The sequence below is a fragment of the Anopheles bellator genome, chromosome 1, assembly GCF_943735745.2.
Source record: "Anopheles bellator chromosome 1, idAnoBellAS_SP24_06.2, whole genome shotgun sequence".
NCBI classification, from domain to species: domain Eukaryota; kingdom Metazoa; phylum Arthropoda; class Insecta; order Diptera; family Culicidae; genus Anopheles; species Anopheles bellator.
The window spans coordinates 15762326-15785379 of record NC_071285.1 but is presented as its reverse complement, the minus strand read 5'-3'; the positions used below and the strand labels follow the sequence as shown (position 1 = coordinate 15785379).

General features: G+C 52.4%; 4 protein-coding genes across 5 annotated transcripts; 3 read left to right on the top strand and 1 right to left on the bottom strand.

Annotated features, from left to right (window-relative positions):
- The first annotated feature begins 33 nt into the window (after window positions 1–33).
- LOC131215115 (uncharacterized) lies at window positions 34–4556 on the top strand. The gene is made up of 9 exons (XM_058209496.1): window positions 34–169; window positions 235–580; window positions 1340–1447; window positions 1517–1630; window positions 1691–2014; window positions 2132–2723; window positions 2797–2928; window positions 2993–4243; window positions 4314–4556. Exons 1-9 carry the CDS (start codon window positions 34–36, stop codon window positions 4554–4556), a joined length of 3246 nt encoding a protein of 1081 aa, XP_058065479.1.
- Window positions 4557–5908: 1352 nt separating this feature from the next.
- LOC131211382 (uncharacterized) lies at window positions 5909–11811 on the top strand. 2 transcript variants are annotated; one of them, XM_058204820.1, is made up of 11 exons: window positions 5909–6782; window positions 7760–8017; window positions 8106–8448; window positions 8516–8767; window positions 8876–9013; window positions 9251–9695; window positions 9768–9801; window positions 10182–10422; window positions 10501–10584; window positions 11091–11465; window positions 11543–11811. In XM_058204820.1, exons 1-11 carry the CDS (start codon window positions 5932–5934, stop codon window positions 11768–11770), a joined length of 3249 nt encoding a protein of 1082 aa, XP_058060803.1. In that variant the 5' UTR covers window positions 5909–5931; the 3' UTR covers window positions 11771–11811. The 2 variants fall into 2 exon arrangements, with proteins under 2 accessions (XP_058060803.1, XP_058060811.1); XM_058204828.1 differs by lacking the exon at window positions 8876–9013.
- A 629-nt stretch (window positions 11812–12440) lies between these two features.
- On the top strand, window positions 12441–16076 carry LOC131215114 (uncharacterized). The gene is made up of 7 exons (XM_058209495.1): window positions 12441–12865; window positions 13385–13459; window positions 13598–14459; window positions 14533–14978; window positions 15043–15283; window positions 15344–15427; window positions 15489–16076. Exons 1-7 carry the CDS (start codon window positions 12441–12443, stop codon window positions 16074–16076), a joined length of 2721 nt encoding a protein of 906 aa, XP_058065478.1.
- Window positions 16077–16211: 135 nt separating this feature from the next.
- LOC131216831 (WD repeat-containing protein 35) lies at window positions 16212–20135 on the bottom strand. Its single transcript, XM_058211416.1, has 6 exons — window positions 20112–20135; window positions 19761–20051; window positions 19121–19690; window positions 18665–19058; window positions 18485–18588; window positions 16212–18425 (listed from the first exon to the last, which is right to left on the bottom strand). Exons 1-6 carry the CDS (start codon window positions 20133–20135, stop codon window positions 16212–16214), a joined length of 3597 nt encoding a protein of 1198 aa, XP_058067399.1.
- Between the last annotated feature and the right edge of the window lie 2919 nt (window positions 20136–23054).

Here is a 23054-nt window from a genome sequence, read left to right as displayed (position 1 = left end):
TCAGTCCAGCGTAGGGACACGATCAACACAAACATGAGTGCCCGCTACCGGACGATCGGTGGAATGCTCGGGTTAGTGGAAGCCAGCGAGTCCGCCCAGGTGGAAGTCGAGCTGCTACCAGAACCACCCGAGAACGACGAAGAACTTACGAGGAAAACGCGCAAACGAGGTCAGTGAGTCCCAAAAAGTGCCAACCTGATGTGAAATGAAAATTGCGCGTTTTTCCTTTTGCAGATAGCCTTCGGAAGCTCAGCGTGCGACATCTGGTGAACAAACTCGAAATCCGCGCCACTGAATCGTTTGAGCGCAACTTTAGCGGACGGTTCTCGAGACGCCGGATAGCGAAAGAGAACGGAAGCGACGATGGGAAGCACACCACCGGAGATGACCCCGAGGGCGAGGGTCCTCCGAAACCAGTCCAAAAAACCCCCCTCGAAGGTGATCACGGGCGCCGGAGCCGAACTGGTCGGAGTTGGTACATGGTGCATCTGTCACCCAGCGACGGTTCCGTCAACAAATCAGCAGCGGCCGGTATCACCACCGATAAGATAACCGCCGATAGCGCAGAATTTAGCGAAAGGTAAATCTACGAACGTTGCGCCGCCGAGTTTATTGTGTCCTGCGACGGGAGATTGAATTTGAACGGTCTCCATAAACCGAACCCAGTCCGGCACCATTGGCCGAGGCAATCGATACGTTTCGTGAGGCATTGATCCGTTTCTAAACGGAAGATTAGCTCATCTCGAGTGTAGCGAGGGGGGCTGACACTTGACAAGATCCAAAAGTGACATGAACAGCTGGCTAAAAACCGTTGTGGAGTAGTTGTGAGCCAAGAGCAGCCCAAGGTGGTGGATTTGTGGTTCCGGTGTTCGGCAACGGTAGACTCCAGTTCTGAGCGTGGAGGTGAACGACCAGGTGAAATCCAACCAGGCAAGTTGTCTAGCTGTGTGCGAGGTCCTGCCACTCGACCCGGCCTACATTCCTCGTACAAGTGGCCACCTGTGCAGTTGAACTAGGTCAAGAACAGTGACAACAGTACCAAATACTGCTGTTGTGGTGGGAAGGTCCTGCTAAATCTGTGGCTAATTTAAATATGTGTCCAAAACTGTGCCCCTAGCCGTTTAAATTGCAATCTGCCAACGGCAAACAATCATTCATTCTCCGCGAAATCACCGGCAACGTTGCAATATTTTTGCGCGGTCACGAAAGTGAGTTTGATTGAACGACCGGAAAGACTCATTATTCGAGCTCTGCGTCACAGAGAACCAACACATTCGTTGCAAATGACTGCTACAGCTAAGGCGTCTGAAATGCTGTTTTTCACTCTCGTCAATTGCAGTGCACTAACTGAAGAGGACCCACAAGATAGTGAGGACCCAGCGGACATGAAAGGGACCCACGCAGCCTCGGTAGACCGTGAAGATTCCGGCCGGTGGAGTATCTGTTCGTAAGTAGCTTAAGCGACACTCGACGCTTCCGAAACGCTCACCGGGTCGGGTCTTGTTGTACCTTGCAGTGACTTCGAACGAGTGTCCTTGCCGGATGTGGACGATGTTTGTGATACTTGCAACGAGTTCATCTATCTGCGACTTTCGGATGAGAACGCGCAGCACCTAAACTCTTACAATGCGTGAGTAGGGGAACTTGAGGCACTGTCGAAGGTTCCCTCATAATGTTTGATTCCCCACAGTGATTTCGAAACGGCACCGTTCGACGATGAGTTCCATCAACCTGCGGAAGCATCCAACACCATCATTTCGTTGCGGTTCACAGCGGAAGAACTGCAAAGAATCATCCACGGATATTGTGACGATCCCGGCGGAAGTGACCCCGATGGCGATGAGGATGAGGTGTTTTCGCAAGCTTCTTTAGACGATGCCGTGTTTAGGGGGGACCCCACCGATGAGTTGGGACAGGGTAAGAGTCCAACCGCGTGGGATTCGCTCGATGAAGGAGTAAGCTTCAAGGAGAGCCCAGTAGCATCACCGGAACCACATCACAGTGATATTGACATGTAAGTTCACCACCGTCTACCACTTTAATCGCTCTCGCATACCTGAGCGCCACCTTATCACACCCACCGCCCGATAACGTATCGATAACGGCTCTGTGCGCTCCTTCGCCTGCACAGGAAAATCTCGTTCCTCATCGATGAGCTGCTCGAAACGGAGCGCAACTATATCAACACCCTCGAGAAGGGGATCGCCACCTACGTGGACGGGGTGTTCAGCGGGAGCGGCCCGACGCCCCCGGAGCTGTGCGGCAAAAAGTATCACCTCTTCGGCAACCTGGAGTACATCTACCGGTTCCACCGGAACGCCTTCCTGCCGAAGCTGCTCACCACGGGCAACGACGTCGAGCGGATAGCGGACGTGTTTGTGCAGTTTCTCGAAAACGACAGCTTCTACGGCTACATCCTCTACTCGATGTACCACCCGAAGTCACAGCGGTTGTGCGAGCTCCACATCGGCTTCTTCGAGCAGCACCAGCAAGCGCACGGTGATAAGCTGGGCGTTAAAAGTCTCATCCTGCAGCCCATCCAGCGGCTCCCGCGGTACCAGCTGCTTCTGACCAGCCTCTTCAAGCAGCTGATCAAAAAACCGGGTGCCATCGCCCGCAACACACAGCTCCACAAGGTTTGCGTGGCCGAGAAGCGGCTCCAAACGCTGATCGGCATCATGAACGAGTCGGTCACGATCAACGACATCCTGCAGTGCGAGAAGGTACCCCGGTTCCGAAGCACCCATTCTGAACGCACGAACCCGTAGCTCATTCCTTTCGCTCATTCCTCTCCAGGCGGAAGTCGACGAAGTGGAGCTCGGTTTCGGTGTCCCCAAGCCGGCGATAGTGCTCAAAAATCAAAACCACGACAACCAGGTCCTGTTCCTGTACCCGAAAGACAACGACAATGTGGACCGCAGCAAACCGGTAAGTAAAGCTGCCCCTTCCGTCGCTAAACACCGTCCCTCACCGGTGACCCTATTTCGGGTAGATCAACGTTCTGCACCTCGGGAAGTTCCGGAGCGTCTTCCCGGTGTTCATCAACGACCCGAAGGTGAAGCGCCAGTACCAGGCCCAGCTGTTTGTGTTCGAACGGTGCGTCATCTACGCGGAGCAGATCGACGTGAAGTGTCTGACGTACCGTGGCCACTACACGCACCAGGAAATCGAGTTCGACTTTGGCAACCGGCAGATCCTGAAGCTGTTTTCGCGTCGCCACGACCGGCTCGAGATCGAGGTGAAGATAAACATTCAGAATCCGGGAAAGACGCACCTGGTGGATATCATGACCATGATCAAGACGATCATCGATCGGCGGGACCAGCGGGAAAGCTTCGGGATCGATAGCGCCGAGCTGTTCAGTGGTGTGACCTTCGCGAACCGGAACGCCAGCTACCGGAGTAGCATCTGCAGCACGATCAGTGACGTCAGTTTCCAGAGCGCGTACAGCCACCCGCTACCGAGCAGCGGACCGATGGGAGCGTTGAGCATTGACTCCGAACTGACATTGGCTTCGACCCGGGCCGAGAGTCTCACGTCAGAGGGCAGCTCGATCGAGAAGATGCTCCACTTTCAGCAACACTTTGAGCGTGCACTGAACGATGGCACCAGTCAGTACATTCGCTCCCTGCCGGACGATGTGGCCGGCCGGCTCGTGGAAATGGTGGATATTTTGGACGAGATGTTGCGCTTCCAGCGGGCCGTCAACTATCAACTGTTCGAGGACGAGTACCACCGGCTGAGCTGCGACACGGACGAGCAGTACCTTTGTGGCGTGTTCCGGGATTGCTTCCGGCGGGGCGAGTTCGAGGTGTTCCTGCGCTACGTCGAACACATCAAAACGGTCGAAGCGATCCTGATGAGCTTCGAGCAGTACTACACCGGCCAACCGAAGCTCCCGGGAGCGGTCGACCTTACGATCGATGCGTTCCTCTATCTCCCGGTCAGGTATGTGAATCGGTGTGGCCAATTCTTCAACGGCCTTCGCTCGCAGAAGAACGACGAACCGAGTGCGGAAAGTTGGACCGCCGATCTGAGCTACGTTCACGAGCAGATGGGCATGGTGCAGCGTCGGGTGAACGAAAACTATCAAATCCGCCAGCTGATTATGGACGTTGAGTTTCTGCACGAGATTGGGTTGGTGAGCCACTCGGAGATCGTCAAGCTGGAAGGCTCGTACGCCGTGTTCCGGCTGATGCTGACGAAAACGGGCGCGCTGTGCATGAAAATTAACGCCGAGATGGTAAGCAGCAGGGTAGTTGGGGTTGGGAGTTCCTCAATTCTTCCCTCATGCTCCCTTTTCGCTCTGACAGCACAACATCGAAACGTACAGCAGCGTCACCTTCTACTGCCCGTACACGAAGCTGTCGATGCGGGCCAGCAAACGGCACGGGTTGCATCTGTACGTTTATCTCGACGGTCGCAAAACGACCCTGATCTTCCCGTCCCGGCAGCAGCGCTACCTCACGATCGACCACTTCACCACCCTGTCGACGCGGATGAAGCAGAAGGAGCGCGAAAAGAAGCGCTCCTTTTTCTACGTCCCCACCGTGTAGGGGGTCGATCCCAAAACGTGATATTTCTCGTCCACAGCCCACACAAAGTCCACAATAAATTATTCTTTTCCCCATTACGAGGCACTCTTCTTTCTGCGCGAAGCGTTTTCTTGGGAAATGGCCATCGGAATGTGTGAAAACAGAGCGAAAAGGAGCCGCGAAAAAATTCCGCTGATAAGACAAAGGCTCTGCGAAACCGGAGTCCATTCCGCGGGTCGAGGCGGGCGCGTGCGTAAAACAATTCGCTCCATCACTCAGCTGACTCATCGATAAAAGGGAGCACCACCACCGGTCACAGGGTCTGTTATCTTTCCGTCCCCCGATTGGTAGGGCTGTAACACAAACACCGGACCGGGACCGGAGTGTCGAAACAAGGAACAACTACCAACTCCCGCGGGGGCTGGTGAAAGCTTTTGGGTGATAATTTTGGTCCAAGTGTCAGCGAGTGAAAGAGACCGCACGCCTATCACCCTTTTTGGTGACTAACCGAAACCGTTTCCACCCCAACCTCACGCATTTCTCCACTGCCCCTCTCGCACTTCTCCGCTCGATTATCATAATTACTTTAAACGCCGATCGCGTAATGGATGCGCACTCCTTTTCACACCTTCCGAGCGCCGTCAACAACGCAGCAGCGGAGAGAAAAATCGATCCGCCTGGGGCGGTGCCACACCGCGGTGTTATCATAATCTCCGGGCCCCCGCGGGGAGGTTGATAACGATCGGCTCGCGCACCGATGTCACCGACACACCGACACGCAATAGAGCGAGCCACCTGTGGATTTGTGTGAAATACGGTGCCTCGGATGGGCCGCAACGACCGAGCCGGGCATTAGTCAGTTCCGTTCCGTGCTCGCCGATAGCCAGAGCGAGTGTTGTGTCTGTGACCGCGCACGGATTGTGTGGAAAATCCCTACCACACGCCTGTGGACAGAGTGAAAAGCGGATTTTCACCCACCGCATGGGTGGGAAATTTTCGCTATCAGTGCGCGAATCAATATCAATATTAATTACATCACCCCACACGGTGGATAGGAAGCGAAATTGAAAGAAAAATCCGAGCCCGGACAATTAGTGTCGCCAGTCCGCGTAGGGTTTTTGTTAAGAAGGCCGATTGCCGATCGAAACCGCGATCTACTTTTCCTCCGGCGAAACACAAGCAGCCCACTTCATTCGCTGTGTGCGTGTCCCCGGACCGATGTGGGTGTGTGGTGGCCGTGTGCAGTGTGAACACGGTAGCGATAGCGTGACCAGAGACAGTTGCGCGATAAAACAGCCCCGCGGGTGAGATACCGAAGTGAGGAGTGAGTTTCACGCTCACAGCAAAGCACAGTGAGGAGCAGTGAGATTGGCGATCGCGGAAAGAAAAAGGCGGAATGTATCGCAATAATGGAGCTGCGGCACGTCACGACGACGATCCGGAGCGTCAGTTGTTGGCCGCGGGTTCGCTGGAGCACTCGGTGCACTCCTCGTTACCGTCTCAGCGCCTGAAGTCGGCCGGGGATCGTGTTTCGTGCGACAGCGGCATCTCGCTGGAGGAACCGCCGCTGGTGGCTAGCCCGGGAGTGGTACGTCGCCGCACAGCGAAATTAGGCCCCACAGCTGGTGCTGGTTCTGCTGGTAGTGTTAGTGGCCGATCGTCATACGTCCGCCGGTTGACGCAGCTTTTCGAGAACCTTTCACACGATGAACCACCGCTGAAACAACAGCCACACGGCCACGTTGCTGGGACGTCTTATCATAATCAACACCACTCCCACCACCCATCATCGTCGTCGTCGTCATTGCTAGTACACCCCGTTAGTGCCATGTCGACGGTGGCGGCGGCGACGGCGGTCCACGAGACGCCAGTATTTCGCTCGGCAAACGGTGCACTGTACCAAGTGGCGGAAGAATCGCCACCGGAAGTGAGCGAAGGGCCACTACAACGGGCCGTTCCGTGCCAGGTGCTGATGGAGCAGTCGGGCACCACCACCTCGGAAGCGATGGTGGAAAGGGTGATCGAGGCCTCGGAAGTCCCAGACAGCAGCAGAAGACCGCCAGCAGAGGCTGGCGGGAAGAAACGACTAAGCCGTCGGCGAACCCAACTCCCGAAGGCGGCGATCGCCATCGAGGTGCACGATAAGATAAGTGAAGGCTTCGATGATTACGACTACGACGACGATGAGTTCGATACGAGTGACGACGAGGAGGATGACGACCCTGCGGCCCAAGGTCGCCGACCAAGGTAAGTTCGTTTGCAGTTATTCGGTGGTCGATGCGTGAAGGTTGTGATCGCGTATACGCCACGGTTTCCGGTGATCCGCAGTCAGGCGCACTTGCTTTCGTTCGCGCTGAAAGTGGATAACATATGACGTTAACAGTGATTGAGCGTTATCAAGTTGTCGTATCGTTATCGGTAAATCAACGGTCGTTATCGATGGAACATCAATATGTAAAATGTAGTTCCAACACAGGAATTGATAAGTTCCTTCATCGTAACTTGCTAGAAGCCAGGTGCCGAGACCCAGATATCGGGTTCAGGTTTATTGTTTGAAAACCATTTTTTTTCATGGAACGACCCTACAAACGTGATGTTTGACCGTTTCTCAATCATCAACCCATGCACGATCGATTATTGTTGTTTTAGAACGGGCGCGAAGGCTGTGTTATGGTTGGAACTGACGATGTTCGCATAGAAACCGATCCGAATCGGTGCACGGACGATCCACGGACGATCGATTGTGTTTGAACAAAATCTACATTTCGCGAATTAAATAACCACCGCCTGTTTGGGTGGTGGACCACTTTTCTTCAATTTCTTCCGCCTATGATCTCGGCCGGCTCTCGGGTTATGCAACAGACGCACTCGGAATACACGTTACGTTACGTCACGGCGTCTTCTCGGCCACTCGGCGAAACGGCACAGCACTTTCGCGCCGATGGGTGTGAAAATATATGAAGTAGGAAGCTTTAAGGGACAAACAACGAGCGCGCGCCCGCAGATTGATTAGCCGAGAACGATGCCCAGTCCCCGTCTCGTCGGTGTGACTCATGCCCGTTCAGTTAGCCCGTGTCCCGTCGACTCGTATCAGGGGGGCGCGCGTGGCGGAGGTTGTACACTTCCGCGAACCCCGACGGCACAAAGTAGTCAGCAGCAGAAAGTCTTTTATCACTCCTCATGCGCCAACCGATCCACGCATATGTTTGTCTTCGTTCTAGCAGCGGCGGCGGCGGCGGCGATGACGATGATGAGTTTGGTGAAGAATCATCCATTCCGCTGGATGATCGGCCGGTGGTTTCGGAGGCACACAACGCGCTGGTACCGGAGCATCCCAAAGCATCGCCACCGGGAGCTGTTCACGGAAGACCGTACTACGACGAGGAGGACGACTTCAGTAGCAGCTCGTTCGACTCGGACTCCGACGAGGCCCTCACATCGTACGTGGCACGTCCCGATTCGAATAGTTCACTCAAAACAAGGTAACGATCGGTTGGTTGGGGTCGGCGAGCGGGTGGCAGTCTAGATCGGGGTCCAATAAAGCGCACACACCCTCTCTGGTCTTCGTAGCCGCGTTACCAACATTCTGCAGGAGCTGCTCGATAACGAAGCGAATTACGTGCACACGCTGGGCCGTGGGATCGCGAACTACGTCAGCATCATGACGGCGAAGGAACTACCTCCTGGGCTGCGTGGTCAGCGGTACCACATCTTCGGTAACATTGAAAAGATCCACAGCCTGCACCAGAACCAGTTCCTGCCGATGCTTCAGAGTAATCGGGCCAGCATACAGGGTATCGCCGAAACGTTTATCCGGTTCCTGGAGCGTGACAAGTTCTACTGCTACATCATGTTCGCGCTCAATCGGCCCAAATCGGAGCGGATATGCAATCGCAATCTGGACTTCTTTCAGGTAGGGGACTTGAAACACTGTTGTCTAGTCCGCGAACTAATGGTTGCCGGCACCGTTGCTTACACAGCGCCGTCAAACGGATGTGGACGATAAGCTGGGCCTGAACAGCTTTCTGCTGCAGCCGATCCAACGGTTACCGCGCTACAAGCTGCTGCTGGCCGAGATCAACAAGGAAATTCTGAAGCAAATGGAAGACACACTCCTGGAGTCGGTCAAGGACGAGATCGGCATCTTGTGCAAGGCCGAGAAGCGGTTGGAGCGGTTCATCGATGTCGTCAACGAGGCGATGAGCATCAACGACATCCAGGAGTGCTACGAGGTAAGTGTCGTGTCGTGGCCACCGTCCCCACTGAAACACCCCAACATATGTGAACCCGTTTGAATTTGTGTGCACCGAAATGGCGGCGGGGGGGACAATGTGTAACAGGAACGCAAGTGTGTGCAGACGGAACTGATGTGCTCGCCGTACGCCCTGACACTCAATATCTTCAACCATGCGGCCGACGCTCCGATGGTGCTGATCCTTCGGCCCTACACCGACCGTAACCCGGAAAAGCGAAACCCAGTGAGTGGAGTCCGTTCCAAACACTATTCAGTCACACACAGGCACTGGGCGGGTCACTAACAGATACTCACACTGGAACCCACAAGAGGTGATGGTCTTCAAACACGGCTTGCATGCGCCAAGGATTAACAGATTTGGGATTGGGCATTAAGGGACGAATGGGTTCTATGGTGGCCAGTTCTATCGTAGCACCGGGTCTGGAGTGTCCTCGTGTAACGCCGGTTTCTTCCTTGGCAGGTTAACCTGTTCCATCAGGGCAAGTTCCGGAAGATGTTCGAAGTCGACGTGTACGACTGGGACCACCGGAGGCGCTACCCGGCCAAGATGTTTCTGTTCGAGCGGAGCCTGATCTACACCGAGAAGTGCAAGGCGCACCTGGAGTACCGCGGTCGGTACGATGAGTCGGAGATCGGGCTGTACAACGAGAACCGCACCAAGGTGTACCTGTTCTCGAGGAAGCGCGGCATCCAGGAGATTGAGGTGACGTGCGGGGACATGAACGAGGCGCAACGGCTCGCCAGTCTCGTCGAGCGGATGATGACACAGTTTGCGCAGTACGAGCGGGAACGCATCAACTCCCTGACCGCCCGCCGGGATCTGCACGTGCGGGTCCCGAGTGTCATCACGCTAAAGAACCACCGGCACAGCGAGCTGTCGACGACCAGCACCATCAACAGTGCCCGTAAGTCCGATATCGACCGATCAACGCCAACACAACGGACACTAATCAATGCACACTCTTTCCCATTTGCAGGCGAAAGCTATGAGTCGACATCACAAACGACTTGGTATGTTACACTGTAGGGGTTGTGTTTTTGTGTGTATTTTATGTGTGGTGTCAAAGAGAGGTGGGAACCGCCATCGTCTGTAAATATCTGTTCTGCCAAGCGCTACGGGATCAATCTTTCACGGGATTGACAAATAAAATCATCCTTCGATTGGAAAAATAATGGGGCGCTCCCTGTGTTGTATCACGCGGTTCCGGTTCCGGTTCCCTATCCCGTTCCATCAAACCATTCGTTCATCGTTCGTAGTGTTTGTCCTCCATGGGTCATCGGGTGTAAGTATGGTTCGCCGTAGCACCGCCCGGCAAGCTTCTTCGCTAGCTGTCCTTCGCTCTGTTGGGGCTGTTACTGTACGATACGATCTTACAACCACACGACCACAGGAGCACCGACAAACCGATCGCCCAGCTGGCCAACATGCAGAAGCACTTCTGCCAGATACTAACCGCCAATCGGCGCTACTACTTCCACGAGCTACCGGACGAGCTGTCGGGCAGGATAACGGAGTTTATCCGCGTGTACGATCGGTTGCTGAACGTGCACATCAAACGGCTGTATGCGGATCTTTCGAAGCCCCACCTTGGGGTCGATGAAGTGTGCGAGCTGTTCATTGGGTACTTCAAGGTGAGGGCAACAGCAACGGCCGCCGCTCGGACCCGGGGGTTTTTGGTGCACCCAATACACGTGTCGGTTTCGTTACAGGACGGTGCTTTCGATGACTACAACGAGTACATGCGACTGTTCAAGCCGGCAGCGGAAGTGCTGAAAAATATACACAAAGCAAGGGTGAGTGTGCATTGAGGTAAAAGTAGCTTTAGATAAGATAAAATAAGGTAAACATTTAAAAAAATTCAACAATTGCACGCATTTCGTTTGTAAGCAAGCCACATTTTGGCCGGTGAAATATTGCGACGAACATGTTGAAACATTTCAAACCGAAAGTGGGCTTTGAATTCGAACCAATCAAAGGCGGTTTGGACGTTAACGGGATGTTGCCACGGCAATTAAGATTTTGTCTCGTGTGGCACTCGTGTAAAGTGACTGCTCTCGTCTGTGAGTCACATGTTTCGAGCACAATAAATGGGCCTTTTGTCAGGACCAAATTCTCCCTTGAATTCCGCGCGAATTTCGAAATCCTCAAAGGCCTTGCTGATAAGCCATGAATCGTATCGCGGTTTCGATTATGCTAAGCCGCACAGCGGCATTATGATCGATTCGTGGCGTCAGCCATTCTCTCTCTCTATTAAGTTATTAAATACCAACGCTTATCAGACGTCCCGTTGCGTTCACAGCGCTCCAGCATAACCGACAGCATGGTGGCCCCGACGATGGATGAGTTTACCTTTCTGTGCGTGCAACACTGGAACAAAGTGCAGCACTTCTTCCAGGCGCTCGTGGTCCAGCTAGCCGAGCAGATGAACGGGGGCAACATGACGCACCAGGACCTATTCCGGAAGCTGGCGTACGTCGAGGTGCAGGTGGCGTCCTTCCGGCAGCTGCTCTTCCAAAACTACCGCCTGTTCAATCTGGACGAAAAACTGTCGCCCGACAAGCTCGGCCTGGTCGTGTACTCCGACCGGGTCCGGTACGACAACGAAACGATCGGCTCCCACCGGGTGCTGCTCTGCGGTCGGTCCGTCGTTTGTGTAAAGTTCCACTTTGTCAGGGTAAGACAAACACAGGCTCGGCCACCCACTAACCGACGGAAGCCGGATGTTTAATAGTGATGATCCCGATTTGGCAGGAATTTGGTCGCCAGACGGAAAAGTACACCGGCTTCGCGTTCATCGATCGATTCGGGCGTAACGGAGCCGATCCGAACGTGAGGTTAAGCAAAAAGTCCGAGGTGCGTCTGAACGTGCAGCTCGTCGGCACGAAGCACGCCATCGATTTCGGGAACACGGCCAATCGGGACAAGTTCTACGGTCAGTACTGTGCCACTTTCGCCCGACATCAAGAACGCGGCCTGTAGAGGTCTGTATTTTAGCGCTTTTCATTTACCCGTCACACGGATTGGTCATACCGCTCCGGGAGTGGAATTAATTGGTCAATAAAGCAATGGCAGGTTGATAACGCCACCTGATAACGACGCGATGCTACGCAACGGACTACATTTTGTTGTAAACTATTTGAGAAAAAAACCACTGCCAACAGGGTGCATGTGAGTTGTGGCGATCGCCCAATGAACTACAAATCACTTCCGTCAACACTCTCTTCGAATTAGCACACCAGTAGCTCTTCCGTTTGATAGGGACTGTGTGTATGTGTGTCCCCGGACAGACAGCACCCACGGCGCAGTGTGCTCCGATAAGCAGCGGGACCAGGATAAGAGTGTCGTAGTACTGGCCACCTGTCCGTCCGTTCCCGGCTACCGAGCGCAAACGAAGAGAATGATTGCACCCCTTCGGGAGCCCAGTCTGTCGGGAGCCGCCAGTGGGTGTCGAAGCTCGCGGATTGCGTGCGTTCCTGTTTTTCTGACCACCGTCCATCAATAGTGGCCGTCAATGGCGCACATCTAATCGCAGCACGAGTGTCTCCGCCAGTGAAGAGTGGTCCTGTGATAAGCGTGCGTTGTCGGGTTTTGTGCGCATCGTTCAGCCAAAGTGCATCGTGAGGAAAGACCGACCCGAACCGGATTGCGGATGAAGCCGTCAAGGCCACCACCCCCACCGAAGCCAGCGCGTGCCGGAGGTGTTCCACCGCGCAACGATTTTCGCGACAGTGGTATATCCGTGACGGATGAGCAGATGAAGGTGGTGCCGGTAACACCACCAGCACTGCTACCAAAACCGAAACCATCGGCCGTTAGCGATGCTTCGATCGGTGTGCGCCAATTAGCAAGTAGATTCGAATCAATCTCCGTGCGTCAAAGCAGCCCACCACCGGATCCGAGGGCCAGTCCGCCACGTCGACCGGTGGGGGGCAGGAATGGCAGCCAGAACCACAGGCCACTGATCGCTCCGAAACCGCTGTACCTGGGGCCGAATCCATCGATGGCCGATCGAGCCCTGTTGGCGCAACGTGCAAATGAAATTGCCGAACGGATCTATGATACAGTCTGCGAGAGGTAAGATTTTTTCTCTACCATCGACCGCCGGAGCATACAAAGTGGAGATCCTGTGATTCATCACCCGCGGGTCCAGAATGGTTTTCGGGCCCCACTCCGGGCTGATAAGATTGGCAAACAGATAACGTCCGGTGGCGTGGTCGCGACGCGCGGTGGGACTTGTTGAGGGGCTATGGCAAACAACGCAGAGAAATATCGGATCGATGGATTAAAACATTGATTCCCCCTTTTTTTTTGTTCCTTCGATTGGAACATTCCTTAATCTCTTGACTCATTGGGCTGAATGGAGCTACGTTTGGATAAAAATAGGACCGTTGGTGGGGCGCATTGGGGTACATTGTTGAATAAGGATTTCCGTTGTTTGACCAATTCTTTGAATCACTCAAGAATCCCCCAGCAGCTCGATGGCTCCAGTGAAATAAGTGAAGTGTGCCGCGAAATGTTTTTTATCAGAATGAAATCCTGGTTTGTGCACAAAATTCGCTCACCATTTCTTGTTACGATCCTTTCGAAATACAGAGATCCTTCCGAAACTGTCGGAAAAGGTGGCTCAGATCCTTCGTCACCCGATGGCTATTCCTCTTTCGAGTCATCGTGAGTACCAAATAACTCTGTTTCTGCTCGTGTACTGTGATTTATGTCCGTCCTCCGCTTGCGTGTTTGTTGAACGTTTCTCACGACGAGACACCGATCAATGGTTCAGCTTCCTTTTCCCTGTGTCGCACTTTCCAGTTCCAACGAAGAAGAAGAGGAACTCGAAAAAGGTATACATCAGGTCTATTCTGTAAATCCTCTGCCACCGACGTTGGAAGAACCTGCGTATGATCAAGAAGAATGCCGATCATCGCCTGAACCGGCCCAGTACTCCCCGCCTCAGTCGCACTTGCGTAAGATTATCAACGAGCTGCTCGAGAAGGAACGGAAGTACATCGAAACGCTCGATCACGGCATTCGGAACTACATACCGGCCATGTACTCGCAAACCCTGCCGGCAGCCCTGCGTGGCCAGAAAAACATTATCTTTATCAACCTGGAAGAAATACTCGCCACACATCGAGACCACTTCTATGCCGATCTCGAACGAGCGGCGAGCACTTCCACCGACGAGGACGTCGTTGAGCGGATCGCCCAAATCTTCCTCGATTACATCGAACGAGACCGGTTCTATTGCTACGTAACGTTTGCGATGCACCAGCCCGAATCGGAGCTGCTGGTGATGCGCTACAGTGACTACTTCCTGAAGATACAGCAAGACCTGAACGATCATCTCGGCCTGAACAGTCTGCTGTTGCAACCGATCCAACGGCTTCCGCGCTACAAACTACTGCTGAACGAGATGGTAAAGGATCAGCTGAAAGAGAAGGACAGCAAACGAACCATGAACCGACGGACGGCGCTGCTGTGTAAGGTGGACAAACGCATCGGTAACTTTATCGATCGGGTCAATCAGGCGATCAATCTACGCGACATACGGCAGTGCCGGAGCCACGCACCGGCTTTGGCGCTAATGTCTGCCCTAACGCCTGCCTCCGACGCGCCCCTAGCGATGATCCTACAACCGGAAGGCAATCGGAATCCCGATCGTGACATACCGGTAAGCAAGACAGCGCTGCGCAATCAAGTGGACTACCGTTTACGCGGACCTCTTTTTGTGTCGCTTTCGCCAGGTCAATCTCCTTTACCAGGGACACTTCCAGCGAATGTTCCTCCTGGACATCTACGATACCAACGTGCGCCGAAAGTACAGTGGGAAGCTGTTTGCGTTCGAGAAACTACTGCTTTACGTAGAGATCCTGCGCGACCGGATGGAGTACCGGGGCCACTACTTCGACAGTGAGCTGTGCCACACGGAAGACGGCAGGAATCGGATCGTGCTCTCGGTGGGCTCGAAAGGAACCCAGGATATTATGGTACAGTCGGACACGAACACCGAAATTCAGTCACTCCTAGCGCTTCTACACTCCATGACAAGGGCTGTGATTTATGATACGGTAGATGCCACTCAAAACAGGGCGCAACAACACGAAGAGGATCACGGTTCCGACGGTGACCAGGATGAGGATGACTTTACATCCGTCTACGGGACGGCGGCGGAAGACGAGAACGATGCATGGTAAGGCACGCTGGTGCTCTGCGTGGGAACTCTCATTCCAACTCTCTTGTTCGATTCTCTACAGTGACGAGCTGCAGTTAACCATGACATTAGTGCAAGCTCAGCAACAGTTTCTTAAGGTTCTGGTCGCCAATCAACAGTTCTATCTCGATCCGCTGAGTGTTGAGCTGAAAGTAAAGCTAATGGTGTTCATCAACGCGTTCGATGCAATTCTGAATCTTCACCACCAAATACTGACCGATCTGTCCCAGTCACCGTCCATCGGCCCCAACGAAATCTGTCAGTGCTTTCTTCGATACCTCAAGGTACAGCGACCTCACGATCTTCCCGTTACAACCCGTGCTCACTTTGGTTGCCCCTTTCAGACCGAACTATTCGCTCCGTACTTTGATTATTTGCGCGAGTTTCAAAAGGCCGTCAAATGGATCCCGATCTGCCAGACGCCGTCGGTAAGCGATCCTTTGGCGGACCGTGCCTTCCGGCCGAATACACCATCTCTTCATGTTACAGAACTTTCACAACCGCGTCGCTGCGACGGTGCAACAGTTCACCTTCCTCTGTATCGAGCACCTGCAGGAGTACAACCGATACTTTGAGACGCTGATCGTAAAGTATTCGGACGACAGTAGCCGCAATCTGCCGCTCGACACGGAGCTTTTCCAGCAGCTGGCGTTCGCGCAGGTTCGGCTGAACGCGTTCCGTGTTAACCTGAGCCAAACGTACAAACTGTACTTACTGAACGAAAAGATCCCGGCGTACGGACCGCTCATCTACGACGACCGGGCGATGCTGAGCTGTCGGCCGACGCGCCCCGACGACACTGGTCCTTGTCGCATGTTTATCTGCAAGCGGGCCACGATCTGCGTAAAGGTGGAGGACAATTCCGACCCCACGAAAGACCCGGAGCGGTTCGTGAGGATCGTGTTTATCGACCGGTTCCCGGGAAGCCGTGGTACGCAGATGCGGTTGCGCCAGAGCAAGCGCCATTCGCCGCGACTCAACTTCCTCCGGGATGGACTGAAATTTCGGATCGAGTTTAACAGTAAAGAGAATAAGAACCGGTTCTACGATCGACACGTGCGGCAGTACGCTTTGTGAGTCGCTAGCTGTTAAGTGGTTACGTAAGTTACTGTAAGTACTGTAAGTTAAATTAAACATATCGAACTGCCTCAACCACCACCAAAGCATCGTTCCGGCGTTCGTCATTGACAGGTTTCGGGGACCGTATCCCCCCTAAATCTCTATCGCACCCTTCGGTGGCGCTAGCAACCGGTGACACAAGGGACACGTCTTCCGGGACGTTATCTCGAGGGGGTTCGCTACATGATAGCAGCCGGAGCATTGCCACGCACCGGTTGGGTTCATTAGCGGTTGCCCCGAAGCGATGCACGGTGGAAAGCGACTTCCGCAGCTCGGGCACAGGGTGCAAGCATCCGCCACCGGTGTTTCGCAGGTGAAGCAACTAATGTGCTTCAACTTATTGTCCCTCGGTTCATACCGCGAGAAGATGTTAACGGCCAGCTCCTCGTACTGCTGGCGGCGCGCCTCGGTGATCGTTTCGATCGATTCCAGCTTGATGAACGCTTTCGAGCACGTTCCGAACGAACGATCGGCACAGGCGGCCAGGGCCAGCAGGGAGTAAAGCGTCTCCACTTCCAGCACGTCTTCGTAGTCGCGAAGACGGAGCGCCGTGATTACTGCGCTATGCAGAAGCCCCGAGCGAAGCTGCCGCTGCGCCAGAAGAATGTAGTGATACGCTTCGGCATGATGCCAAATCTGTTCGATCAGCACCGAGTCTTCGGGGTTAAGCTGCGAAAGGACCGCAGCGCGGCTGCCGGCCGCTTGTACCGCGAGCTGCTTCTCGATGTATTCTTCCGCCAGCAGCCCGGACAGTACGTAGAGCTGCTTGATGCGCACGTAGTCAGACTTCTTCTCCGCCTCGGCCTCAGCCATCTTAACCAGCAACCGTGCAGCGTCGAGAAAGCGGCCTGCTTTACGCTGAAGTTCAATCGCCTCCGGCAGCTTGCCTTCCTGCAGCAGCTGGGCTGCGTGTTTGCTGAGCAGCGTGTTAATCTGTGGCATTTTGTACTTCTGCGCCAACTCCACCGCCAGACCCCACTGGCGCAGGCCGATGCAGGTCGAAACGGCTGACTTTACGTCGCCGAGCTTCAGATACGCAGCAACCGACTGTTCACACATTCCGACCGTCGCCAACATTTGGCCCAATTTGCCCAACTGTTGGCTCTTCTCCGGTAGCCGGTGTATGCAGCCGACCAGTTCATCGTACTGTTCCAGGTTGTATAGTGCATCCATTAGCCCCTCGATGTGATGCGCCTTTTCGTAGTACTCCTTCGCGCTGTCCCACGCCCGAATATTCATGTAGTGGTGGCCGATCTCGCGCCACGCGTTCTCCATCTGCTGATCCGAGATTCCCGGCCCCAACCGATACAACTGCACAGTGCGAAACCAATCGCACAGTGTTTGCCGCAATCGGATCGCACAATCGCGCCGATCCACGTCCAGGTACAGCTTCTCAGCCTCATCGAACTCGCCAAAGAACGCGCAGATCTCGGCCCGCTGCAGCGCCTCCATTTGGATCGTTTTCAGACGCTTGATGAGCTGAATGCCGGGATAGTTATTGCAGCGCACGAAAGCCGCTTCGGCAGTCTCGAGATCGAGTTTCTTGAGAGACGCTTCCGCTAGCAGGCGCCACAACCGTGGATGCGCATTGTCCTCAATAAATTGCTTCGCCTCCGGGATGCCAACGTGCGCCAACAAATCCTCCGTATCACGCAGCGACTTAACGCGCAACTGCAGAATGTGCTCCTTCATGTTTGGGGTGGCCCCACCCTTGATGATATCGTCTAGCAGTACGCCCGTAATCTCGAGCTCTTCAAAGTTGCAAATATATCCCGAGCACGTGATAGGCTCTTCCGGATCGGCTCCACGCAAGATGTACATTCGCGTTTTCTCCATAATCGCCAGCAGCTGCGGGTTGTCCTTTGCCCAACAGATGGCCCACACGTCCTTTCGCTCAATGTGGGCCACCTGCTCCTGCTGCTGCCCCCCTCCCATACCGTCCAGTTCGTTCATATCGTCGCGCAGGGTAAGGGTCGTCAACACTCCGTTACAATCGATCATGGCCGCTCGAGTCGAGTTGCAGTTAATAGCCAGCTTGTAGCTGCGCGATTGCAGATAGTGGCGGTTGCGCAGCACCAGATGCGGCAGAGTGTACTCATGGATGAGGCCACTTTCTCTCCCGACTAGCAGCAGATTTTCGGACGAAGCCACGCAACAGATCGGATCCTGACTTGGGTCAACCTTTGACGGGATCTCGTCGGCCGTTTTCGAATCGAGATCATTCAACACCTCCAAAGCGGGCGTGTCATCGATGTGGTACTTCCGGTCGCGTTTCGTTTTCAAATTCCCATGCAACGTAGAAGCGCCCTGGAAAATTTGAGTTCATTTTAGAACCAGCGCAAAATGGTAACAATGTTGTGGGTAACCTTTGGTGTGTGATAGTGCCACAGCAGAAAGTGATCCTTCGAGGCCACGATCACGTGCGTCGAGTTCATCGTAATGAACTCCGGCCGGATGTCGATGTATTTTGCTGTTCGCAAAGTAAAAAAGATTATCCAGATGTCACCAGGAACTGAGAACACGGGAACTGAGAACGGATCACTTACAATCGACTGTCGTGCTTATCGAGTTACATATCAGCAGCTGGTACATCAGATCCTTTCCCTTCGCCTCGCTTACGATACTGAACTCCTTGCCGGTCAACTTGGTTTCGACAGCGATCACACAATGATCGACCGACGCAGCCATCGACATCATCGTATCGATCTGCTTGCTGTAGCACTGGTTGGAGTTGGTATCCCAAAACGTGACCGTGTCCAAGTCCTCGCTGCCAGACCCTTCCTGATAGCAAACGGTGCGATTGAAGTAACACCACCGATAGTCCGGCCGGATGTTAGCAAAGTAGATAAACGAATCAACCGAAAGGGCGATCCGAAGCGATTTGCCTTCCCACGATAGCGACGTGATCTCCTTGCCCGGGATCTTGAGCGTTCGAATGTGCTGCCGGAAGGGAACTCACGTCAGAAAAGGCCCATCGATTGTTTGTTCGCGATCACACTTACCACACCGGACGGAGTGTAGAACAACACCTGGCTGCTGTCCTTCTCGCTGTTGAGACTCGATTTTACGCCACAAACCGCCAGAATGCTGCCATCGTGGTTCCACATGCACGAAACGGCCTGCAGTCCCGTGTCAACCACGACCGGTGTGTCATCGTTCTCGTTGCGCATCAACTGCATGCGCCCGTTTTCGTAGCAAATGGCCAACACGGGCCGATTTGCTGAGACCGTCTTGTGGTACCAGCACAGGCCAACCACCGAGAGGCTTTTGGCCGGCGTTAGGTAAACGCACTGAATGTGCAGCTTCATCACGAAGATTCCCTGGTTGTCGTACAGGTGGACTTCGCCATTTTTGATCGAAAACAGCAGCAACCGGCCATCGGGACTCCACTGGACGCCGGCCAGTGAAACGTTCTTCAAATCTTTACCCCAAATACGGTTTCCATCGACCGACCCCACGATGACCGTTCCGTCTTCGTATACGATGCAAATTTTCTGACCATCGGCCGTCCAGGCCATCCCTTTGACGGTCGATTTTTTGCGATCATTGGTCATTTCTTCATACCACGAGCCCTGTGGGAAGAGGTAAGTGAGCGTTCAACAACCGCCGGATGTGGCCACTTCCTTCGCGCAAATAACGGACCTTGTACAGCATCCACACCATGATAACCCCGTCCTTGTCTGACGAGGTCAGCTTCTGCTGCGACTCGTTCCAGGTCACCACCTGAATGGCCGACTTGTGGCCCTCGAGTGTTTGGTTCATCGAAAGGTTGCTCGCCTGGAGAGCTTTGGCCGGTTGGGCAGCCACGTTCGAGCTGCTCGCCTGTTCCAGTTTCAGCACCTTTAGCAACCCATCTTCGCCGCCCACCGCCACATAGCCCTGCTCTTTGTTCCACGCAATGCAATTCAAGCGCGTGTTGTTCGGTATGGCAATCTGGAAAGCAATCATGAGTAAACCGTTATAACGGTACCGTCAAAAGAGTGCAGTGCTGACCTTCTTGCTCAGGTAGATGAACATGTTGGTGCGATCAGGATCCGTTTCGAAAGTCACGTTTTCATCAATTACCGAAAAACAATTTAAGAATCAACTTTAATCTTACAAAATGTCACGTTTTCCACAACTTGTTGAAAACTTAGTGTAAAAATCTAGCCACTTGTTTGGGCCAACAGGTTGCCATAGCAATGCTGTCTGACAGTTCACGCACACCAACACCAGAAGCCAAACTTGTTTGGAAACTAACCAACGAAATCTGTCCTAGCGCATGAAGCGCAAATAAACGATCTGGCATTCACTGCCTTTGCGCTTATATCAAAACGTTTATGTGTCGGCCGAGGCGTAAACCCGAGCGTAAAACCGAGCATAAACACTGTTTGCATATGCTTTGTTTACAAACAGAGAATAATGTAGGTTCTTATTTGCTGTTACAGCAACAAAATCTAAAAAAACAGAAAAAAATATTCAGAAATCAATTTATTTCTCTTCAATTTCTGTTTTCACTGACCTAAAACACGAATGTAAAAACGTTTAACATTACGTTTTTATATTTTTAGCTACCACAGGAAGCGTAAACAATCTGACATTTTTAAGCTCCGATTCACGGTTCGTGTGGTAGGCCAGAATTGAGTGTGTCCAGTGCTTAGTTCCGTCATTAACTGTCATTAGTGAGTGCCGTCATTAACCGTCTGTCAAATGGATGCTTCAAGGAAGCGTTGAATTTGTAAGCAAATAGCGGCAAATTGCGGCAAATAGCGGATCTACTTTTCATTGTAATAATCAGTAATAGTGACAATGGGCGATTCAAATCCTAGCGACGAAACATTTACCAGCGAGTAAGTTGTCACTAAACACGCATAAATAGGTATAACATCACATTTTTTCTAGAATTTGCCGATCGACTGATGGTGCTTTGGAGCCACTGGCTAACAATGATACCGGCGAATATCTCTTTGCATGCAACTGCAAAACGCATTTGAATAATGTGCATCTGTCCCGCGATAAATGCAGTAAAAACGTTGAAATGGTCAAACGATTCGAAGTGGCCCCGGCAAATGTTAACGATTTGGAACGAGTGGCAGATCATACTGAAGACTGTCTGGACCAAACCAACCGTGCCGTTCCGGTGTCGGTGAAAGATGAAGTTGCAACAATACACCGGAAGAATGGTTCTCTTCCTAACAAAGCGGATTCTGATTCACCGCCAAAAAGTACGACATACGATGGCAATAAACCCACGGCTGGATGGGACCCACGGCTGAATTCGTTCGAATGGTGGAATGACGATCTCACAGCTCTACGTACGCAGTGCGTGCGCAAGTGGCGTCTGCTGCATCGCAAGAAAGATGAACCCGAAATTCGAGCCGACAAGGTCACAGAATACCAGCTAGCTAGAAGATTGTACAAGCAGGAGCTCAAACACAACAGGAGGAAGTACGAAGCCGAGATGGCACTGTTAAACTTGACGAGTGATGTTAGCCGACTCAGACTGTTAAACTGGGACGAGTGGTATTAGCCGACTGGAAAGACAGTTATAAACAAATCAATCGTAAAAGCTAACTGTAAAAGCCGAAAGCGTGAGGTATTTCTGTTCTTTTTATATTTTAAATATCCAAAAACAGCAGGCAAACGGGAGAATAGTAATTTCGGATAGAATACGAAAGTGCTGTCACTCACGCGCCAAGAAGTTCGAATTTTTGTAAACTTTTCACCCTTTATTTTCATCACGCTTACACACTAATCGCCATGTTGTTGCATTAAATTGATTTATTAATGGTTTGGTACGACGTTATGTTGATTTTTTAGTCTGAATCTCATGTCTTCTCCGTGTGTGCTCCGTTCACCGCGGCACCGACTTCACGGACTTGTCTTTCGGTGGCTAAAATGGTTTCGTTTTCTAAGCGATTATCTACTTATTTGGTTTTGTTGCTAGTTATTATTCACTGTAGTTCTCTGTGACTGTGTGTGTTTTTGTGTGACTTTTGTTTGCGCTTTCGGTTTTAACACATTTCGGCACTGCAACATCTAAAAATGCCGATGCCAGTTCTGCCAAAGGGCCGTGTCCAGTGTTGTTTTTAATTTCAGTTTGGTACTGTTGTTTGTGTGGGCGTGTGTCTGGTACGGACGAGAAAGTGTCGCCTCTCGTCGATATCATGTTATCGCATGATTAACGCAACGCTAGTGTCTTTATTTCTTCTGCACTATATAATATGGCCCATATTTTTGCTGGGGATTGTAAGTTATTAGGACAAGTAGTAGAGTTTTTTTATCTAGCGTTCTGTATGCTTATGCAGTTGAAGTTACATTTTTGCGCTCAAAGTAATGCATTTGGTTGCTCCAATTCGTTAGCCAATCGAGAAACGCATTGCCCAAGTTTAGACACCCTTACCGAACAATCATTAACGGTTAAGTGTATCACCAGCTGCTACACCTTCTTCTCTCACTGGTGCGAATTTTAACTCTTAATTGAATGATCAACTTTCTCCGTATGGAAAATGGTAATACTTTTAGGGGTATAAAAATTAATAGAATCAATTAAATGTTCGAGTACTTTTTCAACGCATACCGAAGCAAGGTACGCTCCATTTCAATTATGATTTTAATCTTTGGCTGAATTATAAGAATTATATTCATACTTCTGCCATCGCAACTCGTTGCACGCTGCACGCACTGTCCCAAAACTCAAACCGACTCCGAACCCACACCCGATCACATGTTTTCCCCGTATCTTTTAGTCGATCCATGCTAAAAACATTTCCAAAATTAGTTTCATGTTTCGCCATCAAACCTGTGCGCCTCATATCTATGGATTCTTTTTGTTTTGTATGTCTTCGAGAGCGGAAATAAATTGTTGTAGAAAAATAACCATTTCTTGTGCCTCCTTAGTTTGGTTCTATTTTGTTTTTGTCTCCTGACAAGGTTCCTGAAATGCAGCTGCTGTGT